Source organism: Antennarius striatus, chromosome 2, assembly GCF_040054535.1.
Source record: "Antennarius striatus isolate MH-2024 chromosome 2, ASM4005453v1, whole genome shotgun sequence".
In the NCBI taxonomy this organism is placed as follows: Eukaryota; Metazoa; Chordata; class Actinopteri; order Lophiiformes; family Antennariidae; genus Antennarius; species Antennarius striatus.
Genome location: NC_090777.1, coordinates 28,565,147 through 28,583,302, shown reverse-complemented (window position 1 = coordinate 28,583,302; position 18,156 = coordinate 28,565,147). Strand labels below are relative to the sequence as shown.

The 18,156-nt window shown below is 41.2% G+C and overlaps 1 protein-coding gene across 1 annotated transcript in view; it reads right to left on the bottom strand.

Moving 5' to 3' along the window:
- nkain4 (sodium/potassium transporting ATPase interacting 4) overlaps positions 1 to 18,156 on the bottom strand; it is a 41,675-nt gene that overhangs the window by 6,920 nt on the left and 16,599 nt on the right. Inside the window, exons 4-5 of the mRNA XM_068338120.1 lie at positions 12,660 to 12,860; positions 3,831 to 3,891 (exon numbers count right to left, since the gene is read on the bottom strand). Of these exons, the coding sequence (XP_068194221.1) occupies positions 3,831 to 3,891; positions 12,660 to 12,860 (262 nt within the window). The remainder of the gene's footprint in view (positions 1 to 3,830; positions 3,892 to 12,659; positions 12,861 to 18,156) is intronic.

The following is an 18,156-nucleotide window of genomic DNA, read 5'->3' as shown; positions in this document are numbered from 1 at the left end:
CTGGATGGAAGAATCTTAAGGCAAAAAAGATTGTTCAGTTTTTTAAAAAATGAGAGGAAAATGGATGTTATGAAGGTTGACACGAGCGCTCACCTAAAGGAAATCAACTTTAAATCACCAGAGGTCAAACTAACCCACAAGTACGCAAATATTGATTCTCAACAGAAGGAACTTATTGATCTGCGACAGGAGTGTCAAACTCATTTTCACCGAGGGCAACATCAGCATAACGGCTGTCCTCAAAGGGCCAGATGTAACTAATAAATGTAAATAAATGTATCTAAATGTAATGTAAAATAAATGTAACTACTCCTTAATGTTAAATAACTGAATTTATTACTTATTCAAATCACAAAAATTATAGTTGCTTAAACTATAACATAAATCCTTTTAATTTGTCAGGTTATTAAACCCACAGAACTCCATCAATCAAGGATCAAACTATCAATGAATAAAGAAAAATAACATTAGACACAAGTTAGGACATTAACTTTGTTCAAAACCTTTTTTGTTAAAATGGGTTTAATTACTGCATTATGGGAAATGTAGTTTTGGTCACAGCACACTTTTGACCTATTTATTTTTAGACACTCTGACCTTTTCTGCTCTCTCGGGCCACATAAAATGATGTGGCGAGCCAAATTTGGCCCCAGGGCCTTGAGTTTGACACACGTGACCTACTGTACAAACATTTTGGCATTGTGATGGCGCCCCCTTCAGGCTACAGACGATGCCAAAGTGACAGAACTCGACCTTGACCGCGTATGAAGCATACCTGAGATAAAAAGTTTATTGGATTGTTTATGAAGCCTTTCTGTTTAATAAAACATGAATTTGATTTATTCGCTCAGGCAGACCACGAGCCTCTCTTTGTCGGTTTGGGTCTCCATGCAGCAGCAGAACAGACTGACCCAACCTCATTTAAATGTCCTTCTTCTTGCAAACTTTTTATAAGGTAATAACATAAAACACGGGGAAATTTTGGTTCCGACCTTCTTGTTCTCTTTTTTTTTTTTTACAACGCTACCTGACATCCACCCATCCCTCCAGTTTCTCTGCCTGCTGTGGAGGATTTTCTGGGGATGTGACTCAGCACAGAGGGTGGCAGCATAATTAGCAGACATGCTAAAGGGAGCTTATCCTGGCACTAGGCTTCTAAGTCCATGACCTACTTTACAAAGAGGATTTTCCCCACCACTCACTCTGTGTCTGCTCACCGCTGATAACTTTGTGTAACAAATTCACACGCACGAATACACACATCCCCCGCATGTAAACAATCATGCAGACACACACACTCACAAGTACACAAGGTTTATGGGTGTGAGTGAGCTCTTTTAGAAGCGACGCAAGACGAATCAAAAGGGAAATCAGACCCTCCCACATACCTACACACTCAGGATCAGTAATAAAAGCTGAAACCCATTACAAACTCGGAGCCGATGGTATATGATGCTTGTTATTCTGCCTATTGTGTGTCTTCTTGGCTTCATGCAAGAGCGAGTCAATGTGAGTGTGTGTTTCATTCCGCTTCTCTTTACGCAAGCCTGAGCACTCAAATCTAAATCACCGGTTTTCCCTGGAGAGTCAGAGAGTGCTGGCGTGAAAGGAATTCTTGTCTTATCTCCTTATTTGTGAAAAGCTCATCTCGTCTCGTGCTGTTTGTTCCTGCATATTGCCCCGTCTCCTTTTCCCTCCCCTGCAAAACGCCTCCCTCTCCTTACCCGCGCCGATGCATGCTGGTCTTTCTATCTTCCTTCACTTCCGAGGATTCTACTCATCTTCTCTCGGTGCGATCAGTTGTGGAAGTTATTGACCAGCGAGGTGCTTAATGAGGCTGACAGAACGAGTGACCAGAGACCTCTAACTTTTTACAAGCACACCTCATTAAAAAGATCAGAAAGGAGACATGAGAGTGTATATTTCTACCACGCAACGAAATTGGATTCTGATACATGATTATTCCATCTACCTTTGAAGAAACTGGTAGCAGAAATGAAGCAATGTGAATGAGAAGCAAAGAGGAAGAGAAGCTCAGAGTAGGAGGAGAGATGCTGAGGAATTTGGGGGGGGGGGCTCAGAAGCCTACTTTAATCTACACATCAAATGAGAGCGGAAATTGAGAGTAGCAATGTCTGCTTTCGCTGATTTTTGTTTTGCTATCAGAGAGTACGTCTGCATATTTATGTTTGCATGTTTGAATGCGTGTGTGTGTGTTGGTGTTTACAATTACAAAGAGGTAAAAGTTGGAAGCCGTGTAGCAGCGTTTGACTCCAGTAGAGTCAGATAATTAAAAGAAATAATTCGTTCAACACTTAATTTAAAAAAACAACTTGTATTATTCCCATCCTATGTTTTTGAGTGTGAATGATTTTCCACTCTGAGTTTAAACAAACACAATCTGTGAAAACAGTCGACGGTGGATAAACCTTTAAAGTTCACATGTCACAAAAACAACAGGAAAAGTCAGAGGTTGGAAACTTTTCTCCTTTTTTTTTTTTTAGTTGGGTTGACTCCTGATGAAACGGTACGGCCCTCCTGGGATTACTTAGGGGTGAGCGGTGATTAAACTGTACTGCCTATGGCTGGAAGTGTCGGGAGGTGATCCAATCCGCTCACAGTCAGTGAATATTTGGAATGTGACCACCAAAGTACTGCTTGGACTTTTTAGACCACATCACAATTTCAAGAGTCTGTTTCCTTTTAAAGATCAATCAGTTCAACCAGTGCTTTGTTCGCTATTTCCATTGGACATATTCTTCAAAAAGGGGGGGCTCATATGAGTGCTATCAACGTTTCCGGAGAAAGTCTGTTTATTCAGCGACTTCAGCAAAATTTACTGAACCAAAAATATGTAGGGAGAAAGTTTCATGCGTGAACACATCGCTATGTGCCCCTGAGAGCCAGCACCGCGCTAATCAGATATTTATGACTCTCATTGAACCCTCAGATCAAATGTTTCCTGCCCTCTGATTGGCTAAACTCTGAGATGACCTCTAACCTTCTGTCTGTGAGATCACAGGGGCTGAGTCGTTCGTCAAAAGTGTCCGTCTCCTGTTTCACCTTCATTTATGACTCATTTCATGATCTCATATCATCTTCCTGTCTGCTTGACGTTTGAGGCTACCTCCTGCCCTCATCTGACGCCTCGCTAAACGTTTAGCTGAGGCCAGCGTACGCCTGCACAGACAGGAGCGAACGGAGCGGCGAGCCGCTTCAGAGGATGGATGTACATGTTGGACGGGCTGGAGGAGAGTCGGTGTGTGTGTCTGTGAACAAGGGAGTGGGGGGAGGTGTAATCCTGTCGCGTGCAAAAACACCCAAACCAGCCAGCAGCAGACAGCTGGAGCGACGAACGTGAAGACAAGGATGTGAGACAGTCGAGAAGCAGACCGGATCAAAAAGAGGATTTACAGCGTGTGAGAGAATCACACAGACCAACAATGGGTGGCAATGGAGGTGACACGCGTGAAAGAGAAAGGGAAGAAAAGCATGACGGAGGTGTGGAGAGGGAACACATGGCTCCTTTGGTTCTGGAGGGGAGCGAGCGAGAAAATAAGAGAGGACCCAGCTGGTGTGGGGGAGGAGAGGGGAGGAGAGGGGATGGAGGGAGGCGAGAGCTGGAGAGGTGATCCTGTGGGTTCAGAGAGGAAGGATGAAGACAGATGCGGTCCTCCTCCTCTCCTCAACTCTAGCCTTCCATCTCATCTGTGAGTTGAGGGGGGGGCATTCTTTAGTTTCAAGAATGACTATAAGTGTTTTTGTGCATTTGTGTGTGTGTGTGTGTGTGTGTGTGAGTGTGTGTGTACGTGTGAGGTTAAGCGACTCACAGCTGTCCTCCTCCTCAGTGATTGCGCTGACAACATAACAGGCGTAGACGAAGCCCAGGAGCTGTGAACACACAAGCAAACAAGAGAGGTTAGAACCCAGCGCTGGTAGCAGTCAGCTGATAAACAGCTGGCTGTTTGCTTTGATCACTGGAAGATGATACAGATCAGAGGGAAAAAGTGACTTTCTGAGGGACGCAGCCGCGCTTTGAATTCGGCGACTTCCTTTTCTTTTTGGATCAACCAGCAGGCGAACGCTGCAACACGGAAAAACGCTGATTACTGGATAGAAATAATGAATTTTTATTGTTTAAAAAGTGGTTTGAGGTATTTTTAAGAGTATTTCAAGCATGAGTTTGAGCAGAGACTAAGAATTAACAAGTTCAAGCAACATCAGAATGTAATCTGAGTTCCTAGAAAGTTTGGTGGGTATTTTTACTCCACTTTGAGGTTAAACTTAAACTCTAAATCTTTCAGCATGTTTAAGTTTGATTGCTTCAGGTTTACAGTATAGTTTTTGGTTCAGTCAGCCACCGTATGGAGTTTAGAGAAAAATCAACAACTCTGGATTTTCTCAACCACCATTTGGAGGCTTCTACATTTTTACAGTTTAATTATTTTTTCCTGAAAAAACTGATATATACAATCAGAAACATGCATCTGTATTTTGCATGTGAAAAAATTACAAATGAAAGCTTTTAGACAAATTTATGTAATTTTTTTTGGACAAATTTGTCAGAGTTCAATTAATTTTTTCCAAAAATTTGATTTTTCTGGCAATTATTTAATAGTTCAAGCTTTAAAGAGATAAAAACATTATTATCATTATTATTAATACTACTACTACTACTACTACTAATAATAATAATATATAATAGTGATATAATGGTGATATGATATGTGTTGTGTGAACAGCCCCCCTACAGTGTGAGTACAGTAGTGGTGCATATAAATGAAAGCAACAAAGCGAGAACCGCCTGTGGAACTAACAGATGGCTGCCATTGACTGAGACACACACCAAGAGTCTTTCTCCACCCAGTCGTCCATCCTTCATTTGGAATTCTTCCATGCCAATTAAAACAGTGTTGGGCATCCTGCCCTCTTTGCACGCTGGGTAAATAAACAAAAAAACCCCAAGGGCACACTGACTGTGTGACGGTTGATATTAATATGACCTCCATTCAACCTATAACTTCAGTAATAACACGAGGAACTGCGACATGCAGATGTCATGACTTTTAGCGTATTTTGTCTGTTATTGGGTTTTATTCCATTTTTGTAAACACGCTGTTTTTGTGGCTCTTTAGGTTATCCAGATGCAGATAGTATTTATGAATGAAGTCGAGGTGTGGTGTGTGGAAGTGAGTGGGTCTACGCTCTGTGTGGGCGAGATAAGATACACAACACCTCACTCTGCTCCTCTCTCACCCACTTTTTTTCCTTCTCCCTGCTATCTAATTGACGGTCTCACCCCATCCATTACGGTGGCAGTGAAATGGATGTGAATTAGCATATGTATAAAGCCAGTGTCAAACACAAGATGGTGTTAACAGCAGGGAGCCCCAATTTCAACTGTACTCTGTCAAAGTGTGCTTTTTCCCATTAAGGTGTGTCTCTGTACGAGTTAAAATCCACGCACGTGTGCAATTTTGTTAAATGTTGAAAAAGAGCTGGACAAACACCGTCCAGCCAACGATGTTTTATCAATTAGTTCTGATGATTGTGGTGGAAAACACTATTAGAGGTCAATAAAAACACAGATCCATCCATTTATGTGAATGAGATGACTTTGAAGACACTGAGACTGTAAAGGAAAGACAATTTTACCACTACGACACGCGGAAGCGCATCAAAAATGAGATGAGGGATTCTAGCGTTTACCTGTTGATTTTTTTGACACAGGATCAAGCTATTGTTGCCATATATGCCTTTGTTGTTGAAAAGTCTTTGAATTCCGAGGTGTGTTACTCAACCTGCAGTCACTCAGTCCATTTCATGGTGGCAGTGAGCGAGAACTGACCTTCAGAGGAACAAGCAAGGTTTTGTTTGGTGAAAGAAGCTCATCATAATTAGTATGACACGACATTATCTAACGTTGGATATCCCAAGTTGCACATTTTGCAAACAGGCTCCTGGATTGTATTTCAGTGTCACTCACACCAGCGCCCTTCACGTTTTGTGCTGCGACAACTCCGTGAAAGGATCCACAATCTTTGTCATTGTGTATATGATACCTCAGACAAAGACACGCCTCATTTTTGTACTCATCAAACATTCGGCGATCCCTCATACCTCGCCTTGGCATCAACTTACCTGAAGTATCATTTATTACAGATTCTCTGGAATGTGTGAAGGACAGGACTGGAAGAAATTAAGAAGCAGCCATTACATACATACATTTTAATCAACAAAATCTAGTTATGGAAATCTTAATCGGCGAGACTGCACCTTTATTTTGCCTGCCCAATGTGTTTAAAAGGATACAAGAGAATGTATGCATGCATATTTTGCCTGTGCAAAATTAATTACACATAAGTTACGTAAACATATTTAAAGAAACACAAAAGTGTCCTGAAGCACGGCTTGCATCTCGTACTCTGCTTGTATGTCGAAAAAACTATGGACAGAGTAACATCTCGTATCTCAAATAACTCGTATGTCGAGCTGCTCGTATCTCGAGGAACGACTGTAACATATTACATTGATTTACTAGTGCAACGATTGGATGGCATTTTAAAACCAAAGCTTGTGTTCAGTTTAAAATAGCACAGGCGGCAGAGATGATCGTTAGAACGATATCACACAATCCCTGTGAAAGAAAGTTCAATGACAGGAACCGCGCCGGGAGACGTTTTTGAATCTTATGACTTGCTGCTGCCCTCTGGATGAACACCACACACACTTATAAATAGCAGCTGTGAATAAACAAATCCATCACACAAGAAGATTCCTGAAAACGACGATGCCAAATCCTTCTTGGAAAATAACCATTTCTCATTCCTCACCTGATAACTACTGATAACAAGACAGTCTAGAAGCTGAAAGAACTGGAACATCTTTACCCAACCTGAGAAATTACCATCTTACATCACTTTGTCTTATAGTTTCCTTTTCTAAGGCTTTGTATAATTACTGTGATAATTTTCAGAGCACAAATAAGATTAGAGAAGGGAACATTCGGTGGTTTGCTTGAGGCATTTCTGTCCTTTGCCATCATTGGGCAGTGTCCTCAATAAAAAGTGACACTTCCACTTATACTCCCTTGCATATTAAACGACCTTAACTTAGACTCACACATCTCTCCCTCACTCACTCACTTTAGAGTAATGTCAAATTAATTAAGCTCACAAAGACCCCACATATCCTCAGAGGCTCGAACTCTGTCTCTGAGGACAGACCGCACCAGGCCAACTCATTTAGCTGTCAATCATTTGGTGTTTTTTTTGCCTTGCGATCTGAACTCTCAGTCACTTCATATATTCGGTTCCTATTCTCACCCCACAGCTACTGACACGGCAATTAATTTTGCATAAACTGGTAAACTTCTGTTGTGTTTTTGATTTTTTTATTTAAATGAAGATTGTGTTTGGGGGAGGATGGAAATGCAAATTTTTAAAGATGAGTGCTGAAGTGTTTTTTTTTTTAATGCATTACTGCTCTAAAAACATTGGAATGAAAAACTCATTTTTATGTCCACGTATATGTTTGTGGACACGGAGAAAGGAAGAGTGGAGTGATGTCTATACAGTATCTGGTGTTATGCCAACAAAAAGATTTGCATTTAACAGTAGTGTTAGTGTCTATTGTTAGATTTTACATATGCAGAAAGCAGGGCTTTGCAGACAATAAAATAACAAAACCATCAGTTCATTGCCTATCACACAGTGGTTGAGCTCATCCTCAGTGTTTAGAGGGTAAGGAGATTCCAGACCCTGCTCCATCTTCCCAAGGTGAAGACATGTTCGGCTGATTTTCTCTTAGCTACAAACTTCTAGCTGTTTTTAAAACACTCTGGCTGCAGGTTGCAAAATAATGCACAATCAAAACATGACCCATTTGATCTGGCTGGCTCTCTCCCATTGATTTGGCACTGTTATTACGTACATGCAAAGAGGCTGAACAACAATGACCCTCGTGCTTCTGTGAGGCACAATGAAGCAGCAACGTAGCATGGGGGCTACGGCAAAAGTTTACTGAGCAGTAAACTGTGATCTGGTCAGGCAACAAAAGGAAGCAAGACAGAAACCACAGGCCAAAGATCACAGTGTTTGATGTGGCAAAACATCAAAAGCAGAGATATTCTCCGCTGGGTCTTCATTTACTATTTACTATGTTGTAGAGGAAACTAAAAGAGGTGATTGTGAAAGTTCAGCATTATCTGTGTTTTTCTCAGAGATAATGAGGGGTAACAGAAGTTTAAGGCTCAGGCATTCAGTTGTGTGTGGATGAGAGTAAAGCCGCCAACTCATCTAGAAACGAAAGATACCTGCATTTAAATAGGCTAATGAAGGTCGTGCTTATACTGGATGTGCAAATGCATGAAGACACATAACCAGGATGTACAGTCATTAAAAAACTCCACATTAATCTTTATTAGTAGAAATGTGCAGTCATCTCAGCCACAACTAGGATGAATGAATTAAAGTCATTAATTTTGATATATCTGCCAAGCCTTTTGAACAACTACAGTCTATGTTATAAGAAGTGAAATCTTAAAGGCTTTTCAGTCTCTGGTTGCATCTACGTAGCTTTATAAGCAGCAAGAGTCTGCAGTGAATGGATGCCAATTTTTGGATTTCAATTATTTTGTGAAGGTATTCTGCTTGGCAATCAAGTTGGAACACAGTTCCCTCTTTGTGCTCGACTGACTTTTTTATGGCATAGTTAGGAGGCTTAGTCTAATAATGTCTCTTGATGTTTCACTCCTTGAACACAGTGCTTTTGGCACCGCGCCTTTGAAATGATGCTTGATGAGATTTCTAGATGTTGGCTCTTTGTTAAAAATGCATTGTCAGATCCAGCTTATTGCTTTGTTGAAGTATTCATTACTTATATCTCTGTCTTCACAACTGCTAACGTAACTTGTCACAGTTTAGTGACAAGTTTTATTGTTCTTTAAAGTTTTATTGTTCTTAGAGGAAGTTGGGAAACTTGCAGATCTTTTAGAGGCAGTTAATCAATTGTTCAAACAAAAATACAAAAGATCATTTAACAACTGAACAACATTTGAATGCTGCCTTATAGTTTTTAACATTTTGATGTGGTGACTTTAGATGCCTCCTTTCTAAAGTCAACTGGTGACATTGCGTGTGGTTGTAGTGATGGTATCTGACTTGATCTACAAGCCAAATTAATTAAAAATTAATTAAGAGGACAGTATTGGTTGACTAAGAAAAAAGAAATCCGTTAGTGTCCTATAATGGAAGGAATTCATAGAAACTGTCTCTCATGGGAAATAAGAAGAGCAGAGAGAATGAGGGAGAAGAGATGGTGCAGATGACTTGTAGGTTAATTACACAAGGCAGGAGAGGGCATCTCTGCAGAAAATTAGGCGTTTGTGTGTGTGTGTGTGTGTGTATGTGTGTGTGTGTGTATTTGTCGGTGGCAGCTGCATGTTTAATGAGAAGACATGATGAGATAAGGGCTGCAGAGACCACATCCACCTGTTCTATTCCCACCCAGCCCCCTTTTACATGCACACACATAGACACAAGACGTAGAGAGCGTCTGCGGTGCCGAGCTGCATCTTTCATTTTAAATAAGTGCAAAAAAAAAAAAAGCATTCTGCTATCCCATGTAGGAAAAAAAAACACACAAGGAAGTTGACATGAATTCTGGCTTAGTCGAGGGGAAAAACTGGGCTCTTTGAACCAAGGAAACAGATGGAGAGAAGGCAAACAAGACAGCCTCACAAAACGTCCGGACACATAAACCAAGAAAAAAGAAAAAAAAAAAAAGCATGGAAAAAGCTTTACTTTCATAATTTTGCTTGTTTTTCCACTTCCAAGTTCTCTTCTGTTCCCTCATTATTTCACAAGTTTAAAAACTAAATATTAGAGTAAATTTAATCTGAGGAAAAACCCTTTCTCTGCAATACAGATTAAAAATTACAGCTCTTGGCAGGAAAGCCTTTGAAGTATATAATGGCAGCCAGTCCAGTGTTTTCCTGGTGTCCCGTGTGAGAAGTCCGACGCAACATTCACGGCCTGTTAGGGACAAAATCTGTCTGTCCTCTCGTCTTCGGGGGTTTCTCGTCTCCTCCCTGTTTTTGGCAGCACAGTAAAATTTTTGATTCCCAAAGTCTAACCCTTTGAAGCAAATGCTGTACAACTTGCAGTGTAGGGATAATATAATATATTTGCTGATATACTGTGGAAATACTGAATGCTTTTATGTGTGTCAGACAATGCATAGTCATTTACTGCTTCAAAACACAGGAATAGACTTCAAATAGGAGAATATCAAAGTTGAGTATCTCAGCACGCAGGAAACTGAACAAAAAAAGAAAAAAATGCACTCTATGCAGATGATGGTTGTTTGATTCGAGAGTTTAAAAGCACAACGTGGATTAATGGACTTATCAAAGCAAATATGCTGACCTCTTGGATGAGTGAAGGTTTTTCACGTCACTGAACTGAGCAATTACAAAGCATACAGAACACGCCCTCTTGGGAGGTATGGCCCCCGAGCGGTAATCTGGGGTCTGCCCAAGCCAAGCCTTCGGAGGAGACCTTTCTAATAAGCCAGGGGGCAACTATTTGTCAGTTTCAAACAAGCCACACTGGCATGACAAGAGTCATGTAAGCACCACACAAAATGAGAGAAGGGAAAAAAAAGTATAGGATGAAAACACTTCCAAATGTTTAGTCATTTAACTTAGTGGCGATCTGATCAAATAAAGGGCAACTAGTGTAGAATGGGGAGGATAAAAAGAAGGGAAGAGAGGCAGAATGCGGAGATTATGAGTGGAATGAGAAAAGCGGAAATGAGCAATGGAATGAGAGAATGACGCAGGCTGCCTTTCCTCCAATTACCAACTTCTCCACAATCGTCCAGATGCAGGTTTCCAGGGAACAGAAAGGCAACAGAAGAAAGAGTTGCCTGTGGCAGCAATAACCTGTACTGTGATATCTGTGTGTGTGAGTGTGTGTGTGAGTGTGTGTGTGAGAGAGAGACAGAAATAGAGAGACAGCATAAACGTCAGTGATTTTATGAGATGCCCAGGAGCTCTGACAGCACCTTGAAATCCGACTACACCCTTTAGTTCGTACGAGTTACGTCGACAGATGCAAACTGAAAATCACATCTTGCACAATTTCTTTCTCTCTCTTATACCTTTCTTTCTGACTACTTTTCATGTCACTGCAGATATTTTGCCATATCAAAGTGTTTTATTTAACAGCAAAGGCAGCGCACAGCAGTAAAAAAGAATACGGGATGATGGGAGGCTGGAGAGGGGCAAGAAGTGCTTGTGTGAATGGATAGAAGAGGCAAAAAAAGAACAGGATAAGGGTGGTTGCTGAATTAATTTTCTTTTCCATAGATCCTTTAATTGATTTGTTTCAGAGCAGAGTTTGGAAAGATTTTCCTGGGGACAAATTTAATTTTTATAATTTATTGTTGAATCCCTTGAAAAATGTGTTTTTAGATGATTATCCTGTGAGTTCAAAATCTATTAGAGTGGATGGTGTTATTGTAAAATACTCTCATCTTTTTTTAAAGAATAAAAAGTGATGGCGCATTGTGCATGAAACCAACAACTGTTGATCATTACAATCCAGATGCACCCAATTCCTTGGAAGGGGTAATGATGCGAAAAATTCACAGAACTACAAAAACATTCAGAGTAAAAGCACAATCAGTTGCTGGAAAACCAATAAAACATACAATAACAGCCAGTACCACCAGGTTACCTCCACTTTAAACTGTAGCAGTGATGGGGAACAACACAGGACAGACTTGATCTGGTGATGAATCTGAGCAGGAGGAAAACACTGATGCCTCCTTTACCAGCCTGTGGGTCCACATTTTTCATCTTAATGAAACATGCCCAAGCTAAATATTTAATGACCTCTCACTGCAACCTTGAAAACCCTCTAACAACACAAAACGGATATCGCGTTATCTTCAGCTTCGTTTCATTCAACCTTTAAACTGCGTTTATGGGTTTGACCGTTTCCTTTCACTCGGTAGGAAAGATAATGAAGCACAATGAGAACCGAGAGTTGAAAAGACTATTTTAAGAGGTGTTACAAGGCAAGGGAAATTATAGTAAGCGTGAAAGTTTTCACTATCTGTCGGTTACATATAAACAAACACGTGTTTGTGTGTAATTAAATGCCACTATGAGTAAATGTATGTCATAGCCACGTCTGAATACAGTGAAAATAAGCGGCTCCTGACCCCCATCCAACATCAGGTTAGTCAGAAACACACAACTGTGCAGGTGTGCGTGGTCGCTGTGTGGATGTGAGTTTCTAGTTGATTCATGAGGACAAAAACAGTCCTTCCAGTGTTTGAGTCACCGATTAGCAGCTGGCAGGTCTGAGTCTCAGTTCCACAAACCAACACATCAATTTCTCATTCAGACACCGGGGCAGAGGAAGGGAGGCTGTGACAGACAAAATAACCAACCACTCAGGTTAAAGAAGAATCTCAAAGACAAACAAAAGCGTCGCCGCGTTCTATCATGTCCCAACTGCTGTGGATAATGAAACCTGCAGTGAGTCACGCCGCCGCTGGTGTTAAGTATGTAATATGAGTTTCCGTGACATGTCGACACATGAATGTACCTGCATGTGAACAGTTTTACAACGCTAACATACACTCACCGCCACAACGATCTGGGTGCCACTGTGCATGACCTCGATGTACTGGTAGTCCATGAGGCAGCCCATGACAGTGATGTAGGAGTGGCTCTCTGTGGTGCGGACCCCCGGAGCCTGCGGCATCTCTCTCCTCACACAGCCCGGTCCATGTTCGCTCCACCAGGAGTGATGGGCTGAGATGTTAAATGTCAGCAGGTCACTGCCCTGAAAGTGGAAAACAGCGTTTACTTCTTTTGTTTGGACTCTATTTATTAGTTATGAGTTCCAGTCATACATTTTTTAGAAGCGAGCCGTGTTGAACAGGAGACAGACGAAGTATTACTGGATGCATGCCGTAGACGCTAGATGTTTTTATGGCTGTTTGCTTTTGCTGAAACAGGTTTGGTTCATCCACATTCTAACAAGCTGTGATAGTAGCCCTACAAGGTAGAACTTAAGTAGGTACAGCTATGCTTTGGGCAACGTTCAAATGTCAGAATGGTAAAATACTGAAAATGTATTTCACTGACGTGGTGCTGAGAAGCAGGTAGAATGATATTCACCAGTTTACTTTTGCGTGTCAGTTAGCAAACATTATGATAATTGGAACTAGAAACACAACAAGAAGATCCAAAGTTGTTTAAATCAACCCAATGAACTTAAAAAAAGTTCCTTGAAGACGTTTCACCTCACATCCAAGAGGCCTCTTCAGTTTCTTCTGAATGAGAGAACCACCAGAACTGAAGAAGCCTCTTGGATGAGAAGTGAAACGTCTTCAAGGAACGTTTTTAAAGTCCAGTGGATTGATTTAAACAAATTTGGACAACCATGACCTGGATGAATGAGAACCTTCACTGACAAAACAAAAAGAGTTGAGACTGATTGGGATGTCATTAGTTTTGTGGGTATCTGGTTGTAAACTAGGGTTGGACAGCTTTAAATACAGACCTGATGACAGTGCTGGTGCAAGTTGATACGTCTGCATCAAATTTCACGTCAAACCATGAAAAAGTCTAAACATTTCGTCAAGTCACAAAGGTCAACCTCAAGATGGGGGTAGGAAGGACATCACAGGGGGGAAAGCTCATTACTGATTCATCCTCTGGGCACAGCGAATTTCTCAGCAAAATTTTAACAGGCAGGACCTTTGCACCTTAGTTCTGTCCTGTCATTCTGTATAAACCCTACAAAGGTGTAATGAGAGATGGTGCTGATCCATTCTAGTGACAGCAGCAGATACAGTTCTTGTTGTGTGTACATAAACTGTAGTCGATCTGAGCCTGCAGAGTTTTGATATCGAAATTTCAACCTTTTTTACAGATTTGGGTCACTGCAAACCCGGGTAATGTTCAATTTGTGCACAGCCATATGGCTCACACGTACAGAGGCTCACACCAATCAATATCCCAATACAGCAATCTAACCCTGCATCTGCCCCTCGGTGACAAGACATGCATTATTAACAGAGTGTTGTCAGGAAACATCTCTGATTCCTGTCTAGTTCCACTCACAGTTGTAACCACGCTTCAACGATATATCAGTAACAGCATCACATTCCAACAACAGATCTGTGCAGTCACTGGAAATAACTGCAACATAAGTCCTGAGCAACATTAATATGATTTCAAAAACAGATTTCTGTCTCCGTGTTGACAACTTCTTTACTGCTCTGTCGTTTTCTCAGAGTTAAAAAAACCCCCCAAAACAAAACAAGGGCAGCTGAAGGTCAACAAGTGAGATGGTGAAGACTAATGACTTGACAGCTTCCAATGATTGAGCCTGCGGGCTACGGAAATCATCCCTGTCCAAGCTGTAGCTGCAATCAAGCCCAAAGCACATCAGCAGTCGATACTCAAGAAGCTTTTGGCAACTTACTGTCAGGAGTGTTATTGTTATACTCCAATGGATGCCAAATAAAAAAATCAATCCCATATCATAGACTCAAAGCTAGTCTGCTGATATTGCTCAAACAATTGTCTTTAACAAACATCAATACATATTTAGACACGGTCCTGTTACTGGAATCGCTGGAGACATGAGGCTAAACATCAAGTGATCACAACCTTATTGTTCATGATTAATCACGTCTGAAATGCTGATAGGTAGTTTGCTGTGTAATGATATAAATGGTACAAAGCTGAGCTGCTGCCTGGGTGTTGCTGACACTTCTAACTTAAGCAGAATTTGCATTTACTTACATTTCAGAAATGCAGTGCATGCACAGCAGATGCATATTGATTGAGGATCTGCGGAGACTATGAGGAAGATGGCCTGCTAGTTTCTGTAAAGTAAGTTTGCAATCACTGTGTGCAGTAGGGAGTGTTTTGGACAAAGTTCACAAAGAGGTAAATGAATATGAATATGCATTTTTTTTCCTTTCAATGTCAACAGCAGCAAAACTGTCTGTTTGCCTTTGCTTAAAAAAGTGTTTTAATATTCCTGAAAACAGAATTAAGTCATCAAACAGAACTCTTTTGTTTTTGTTGTCAGTCAACCAAACGAGCCCTAGGTAGTGGGTTTTTTTCTCTTTAAGCTGTCTGATGAATTAAAGTAGTTATGTATAGTTAAAAACATCATTTTATTGGCAACCAAAACAGGACATCTCTGAGACAGAACAAGTGCAGGCATATATATAATGAATCCAGACTGCCACTGACAACTATGACTAATGTATAAACCCATTCAGTCACTCTGGGGCAACATTTGGTGTTTGGAAGGATTTCATAAGGTCAAACTGAATTTTAATCCTTTCATATCCCTAATCACATCGGTTTAGGCTTAGTTTCTTTTTTATGTATTTAATAGCTGGGGAAACCAATAAACCTCTGGGTCAGATATCTAAATCTAAATGACTCCAGTCATTAAACATTCTAACAAGACAGTCTACCACCATGTGATTAGCCTGAATGCACCAACTGTTCTGTAAGCCCATTGTCATTCTGACAACATTAAGATGCCTCTTTATCAGGCAATGCTTCCTACCATTGTTGGACACCTGCACGAAAAATTCACTGCAGCTCTTTAACAAAGAAGCACAGACAAAGATGATACAGGCAGAGAAACAGAAGACACGCTCACTAATAAAAACATTTTAAAAAAAAAATCCTATCACTGGCACTCAAACAATCAACGTCCTACTTTGCACATTGTTTTTGTGAAGATCAAAAAACAAAAGAAGTTCAGTTCTGAGAATCAGAGTGTAAATTCTCTGCATCTTATTTCAAATACATAAATTAAAGAATGTGAAATGCCAAGATAGAAAAGCAAGAGAGCGTTCTGGAAATCGGACATTGTGATGCAGATATGTCCAGAGAGAGAGAGAGAGAGAGAGAGAGAGAGAGAGAGAGAGAGTGTGTGTGTGTGTGTGTGTGTGTGTCGGCTGCCGTTGTGTGCAGAGTGAAAGGGGATGAAGAAAAAACAGCCAACGAATGACTGGGACTGTTGAAAACAGAGGTGTAGCGGGGGTCTGTCTGTCGGTCTGTCTTGCACCGTGGGGGATGGGGTGAGGGATCAATGGGAGGTGACGGAGCATGTGGCATATGACTCCCACAAGCTGCACCCTCGAGCACTGATACACACACCGCTTCGACCCACACACACACACATACAAACGCGCACTCCAGAATGGTCCTGACGACATTGTTCAAGGTGAGCCAGACTAAATTAGTTGGGTGTGATTTATGATAAACTGTGCCGGAGACCTCTCTTAAGCTTTGTGAAAAGCTTGCTTGTGCATGTGTGAGTGCAGCTTGGGCGGGTGGGTGGTGGTGGGTGTGCACGAGCTCCATTAGCCAGCTCTCCTCCTGGCTACCATATGCAGAACTGGGAGCCCAGGCTGGCTCCATCTGTCGGGTTAATGCCCAGCCTCAGCCTCAAGCAGCTGGCCGGTAGAAGCTTCATTATTCTAGCAGGAATCATGCAGGAGCACACAATCACACACACACACACACACACACACACACACACACACACACACACACACACACACACACACACACACACACACACACACACACACACACACACATAGTGGACACTGATAGACGGACACATTTGATGAAGCCATGCTCTGTCACAAAGTGTTGAAGTCTGGTGAGCTTGGAAAGGTATTTCTGAATTTCATTTTGGCTGTCCTAACTGGTGTGAAATGCATGTGGCCTATATGAATTCATTATTCTCAATAGGGAGGCAGGCAGGAGAAAAGACAGCAATGAACAGCGAGGACGGGTCGGGTTTGAAACAAAACGGACAAGACAGAAAACGTAATATTTACCCAGAAAAATGAGAAACGATGAAAGGAAGCAGATTAGAATAAATAGGAGGTGACAAGTTAACAGGAGAAGAGAGGGAGTGCAAATTAACAGGCTGCGTAAATCTAAGTGTTGGTTCATACGCGTCGCAGCTCGGGGTGAGATTTACCTACTGAGATGTGAGCTTCCATTTCAAACTCAACAAGGAGGTCATTGACCTCACCATGTCGGCAGAGACACAAACAAGGACAAATTATCATGTCTGTCGAGGCGATGCAGATATGGGTGATTTTTTTGTGTGCAGTCAATTCCTATTAGATTGTTGGCTCACATTGTTTCTATATGAAATGTATGTTCAGCACGGATAAAGCTCTAGAATCCTGAATTATACTGAATTTTTTTTTTTAAATTTAAGCAGAAGTGTCTGGTGTAATAAAAACATTGGCAAAAGATCAGAATATAATGTGGTAACTCTGAGGAATAAAAGAAAAGAGGTTTTTTCGTTCCTGCCAAACACAAATGATGTCGAGAACCATTACTGTCCTCACCTGTCTCCATTCTCCTGGGATTGTTCTCTCATTCACAATGAGTAGAGAAATTTCGCACCGGGAACTGCTGTTTTGTAAATCATAGAATGTAAAGTTGTTTGGGTGACTGAAAAATGTAGTCTGCTTTCAACCCGACTTTAAACTAACTGCCTGCGCTAAATTTACAAATACAAAATGAGAAAAGATCTAACGCTGAGCAGTCATTGTGTCCATGTGCAGCCACCACGAGTGACTGGTGTGTGAATGTGTTCTTAACGTTAAAAGGCAGGGTCTATAGTCATCTCTTACTATATCACTTATCACTTACTTATTAGTATTAACAGTCTTGATAACTTCCCATATTATCGTCCTTACCTTGTGTTACCGACCCTAGACTGGAGCGTAACAACATGCTGTATGGTACGTTATTGTGCAAGTTTATGAGCGACATCCCACCCTTAATAGAAGCTTTTTATTTGTCTGCACTCTTTAAAACTCAAATAGTCAAGTAGAAAATTAGTGTTTTCACTGGAATTAGTGTACGTCAAAACACAAGGTTTTCAAATGTCTGAGGAGAACCCAGCAGCATGTTCAGTATGATGAAACAGTTTGACACAAGAATATGAATCAGGCTTCACCCACCACCCTTCAGCTCTGATCAGAGATAAGAACAGTCATGGCCGTACAGACAGAAATACCTGACTGGCTGAGAGATGCGTGACAAATGATCTTCAAAAAACTGGG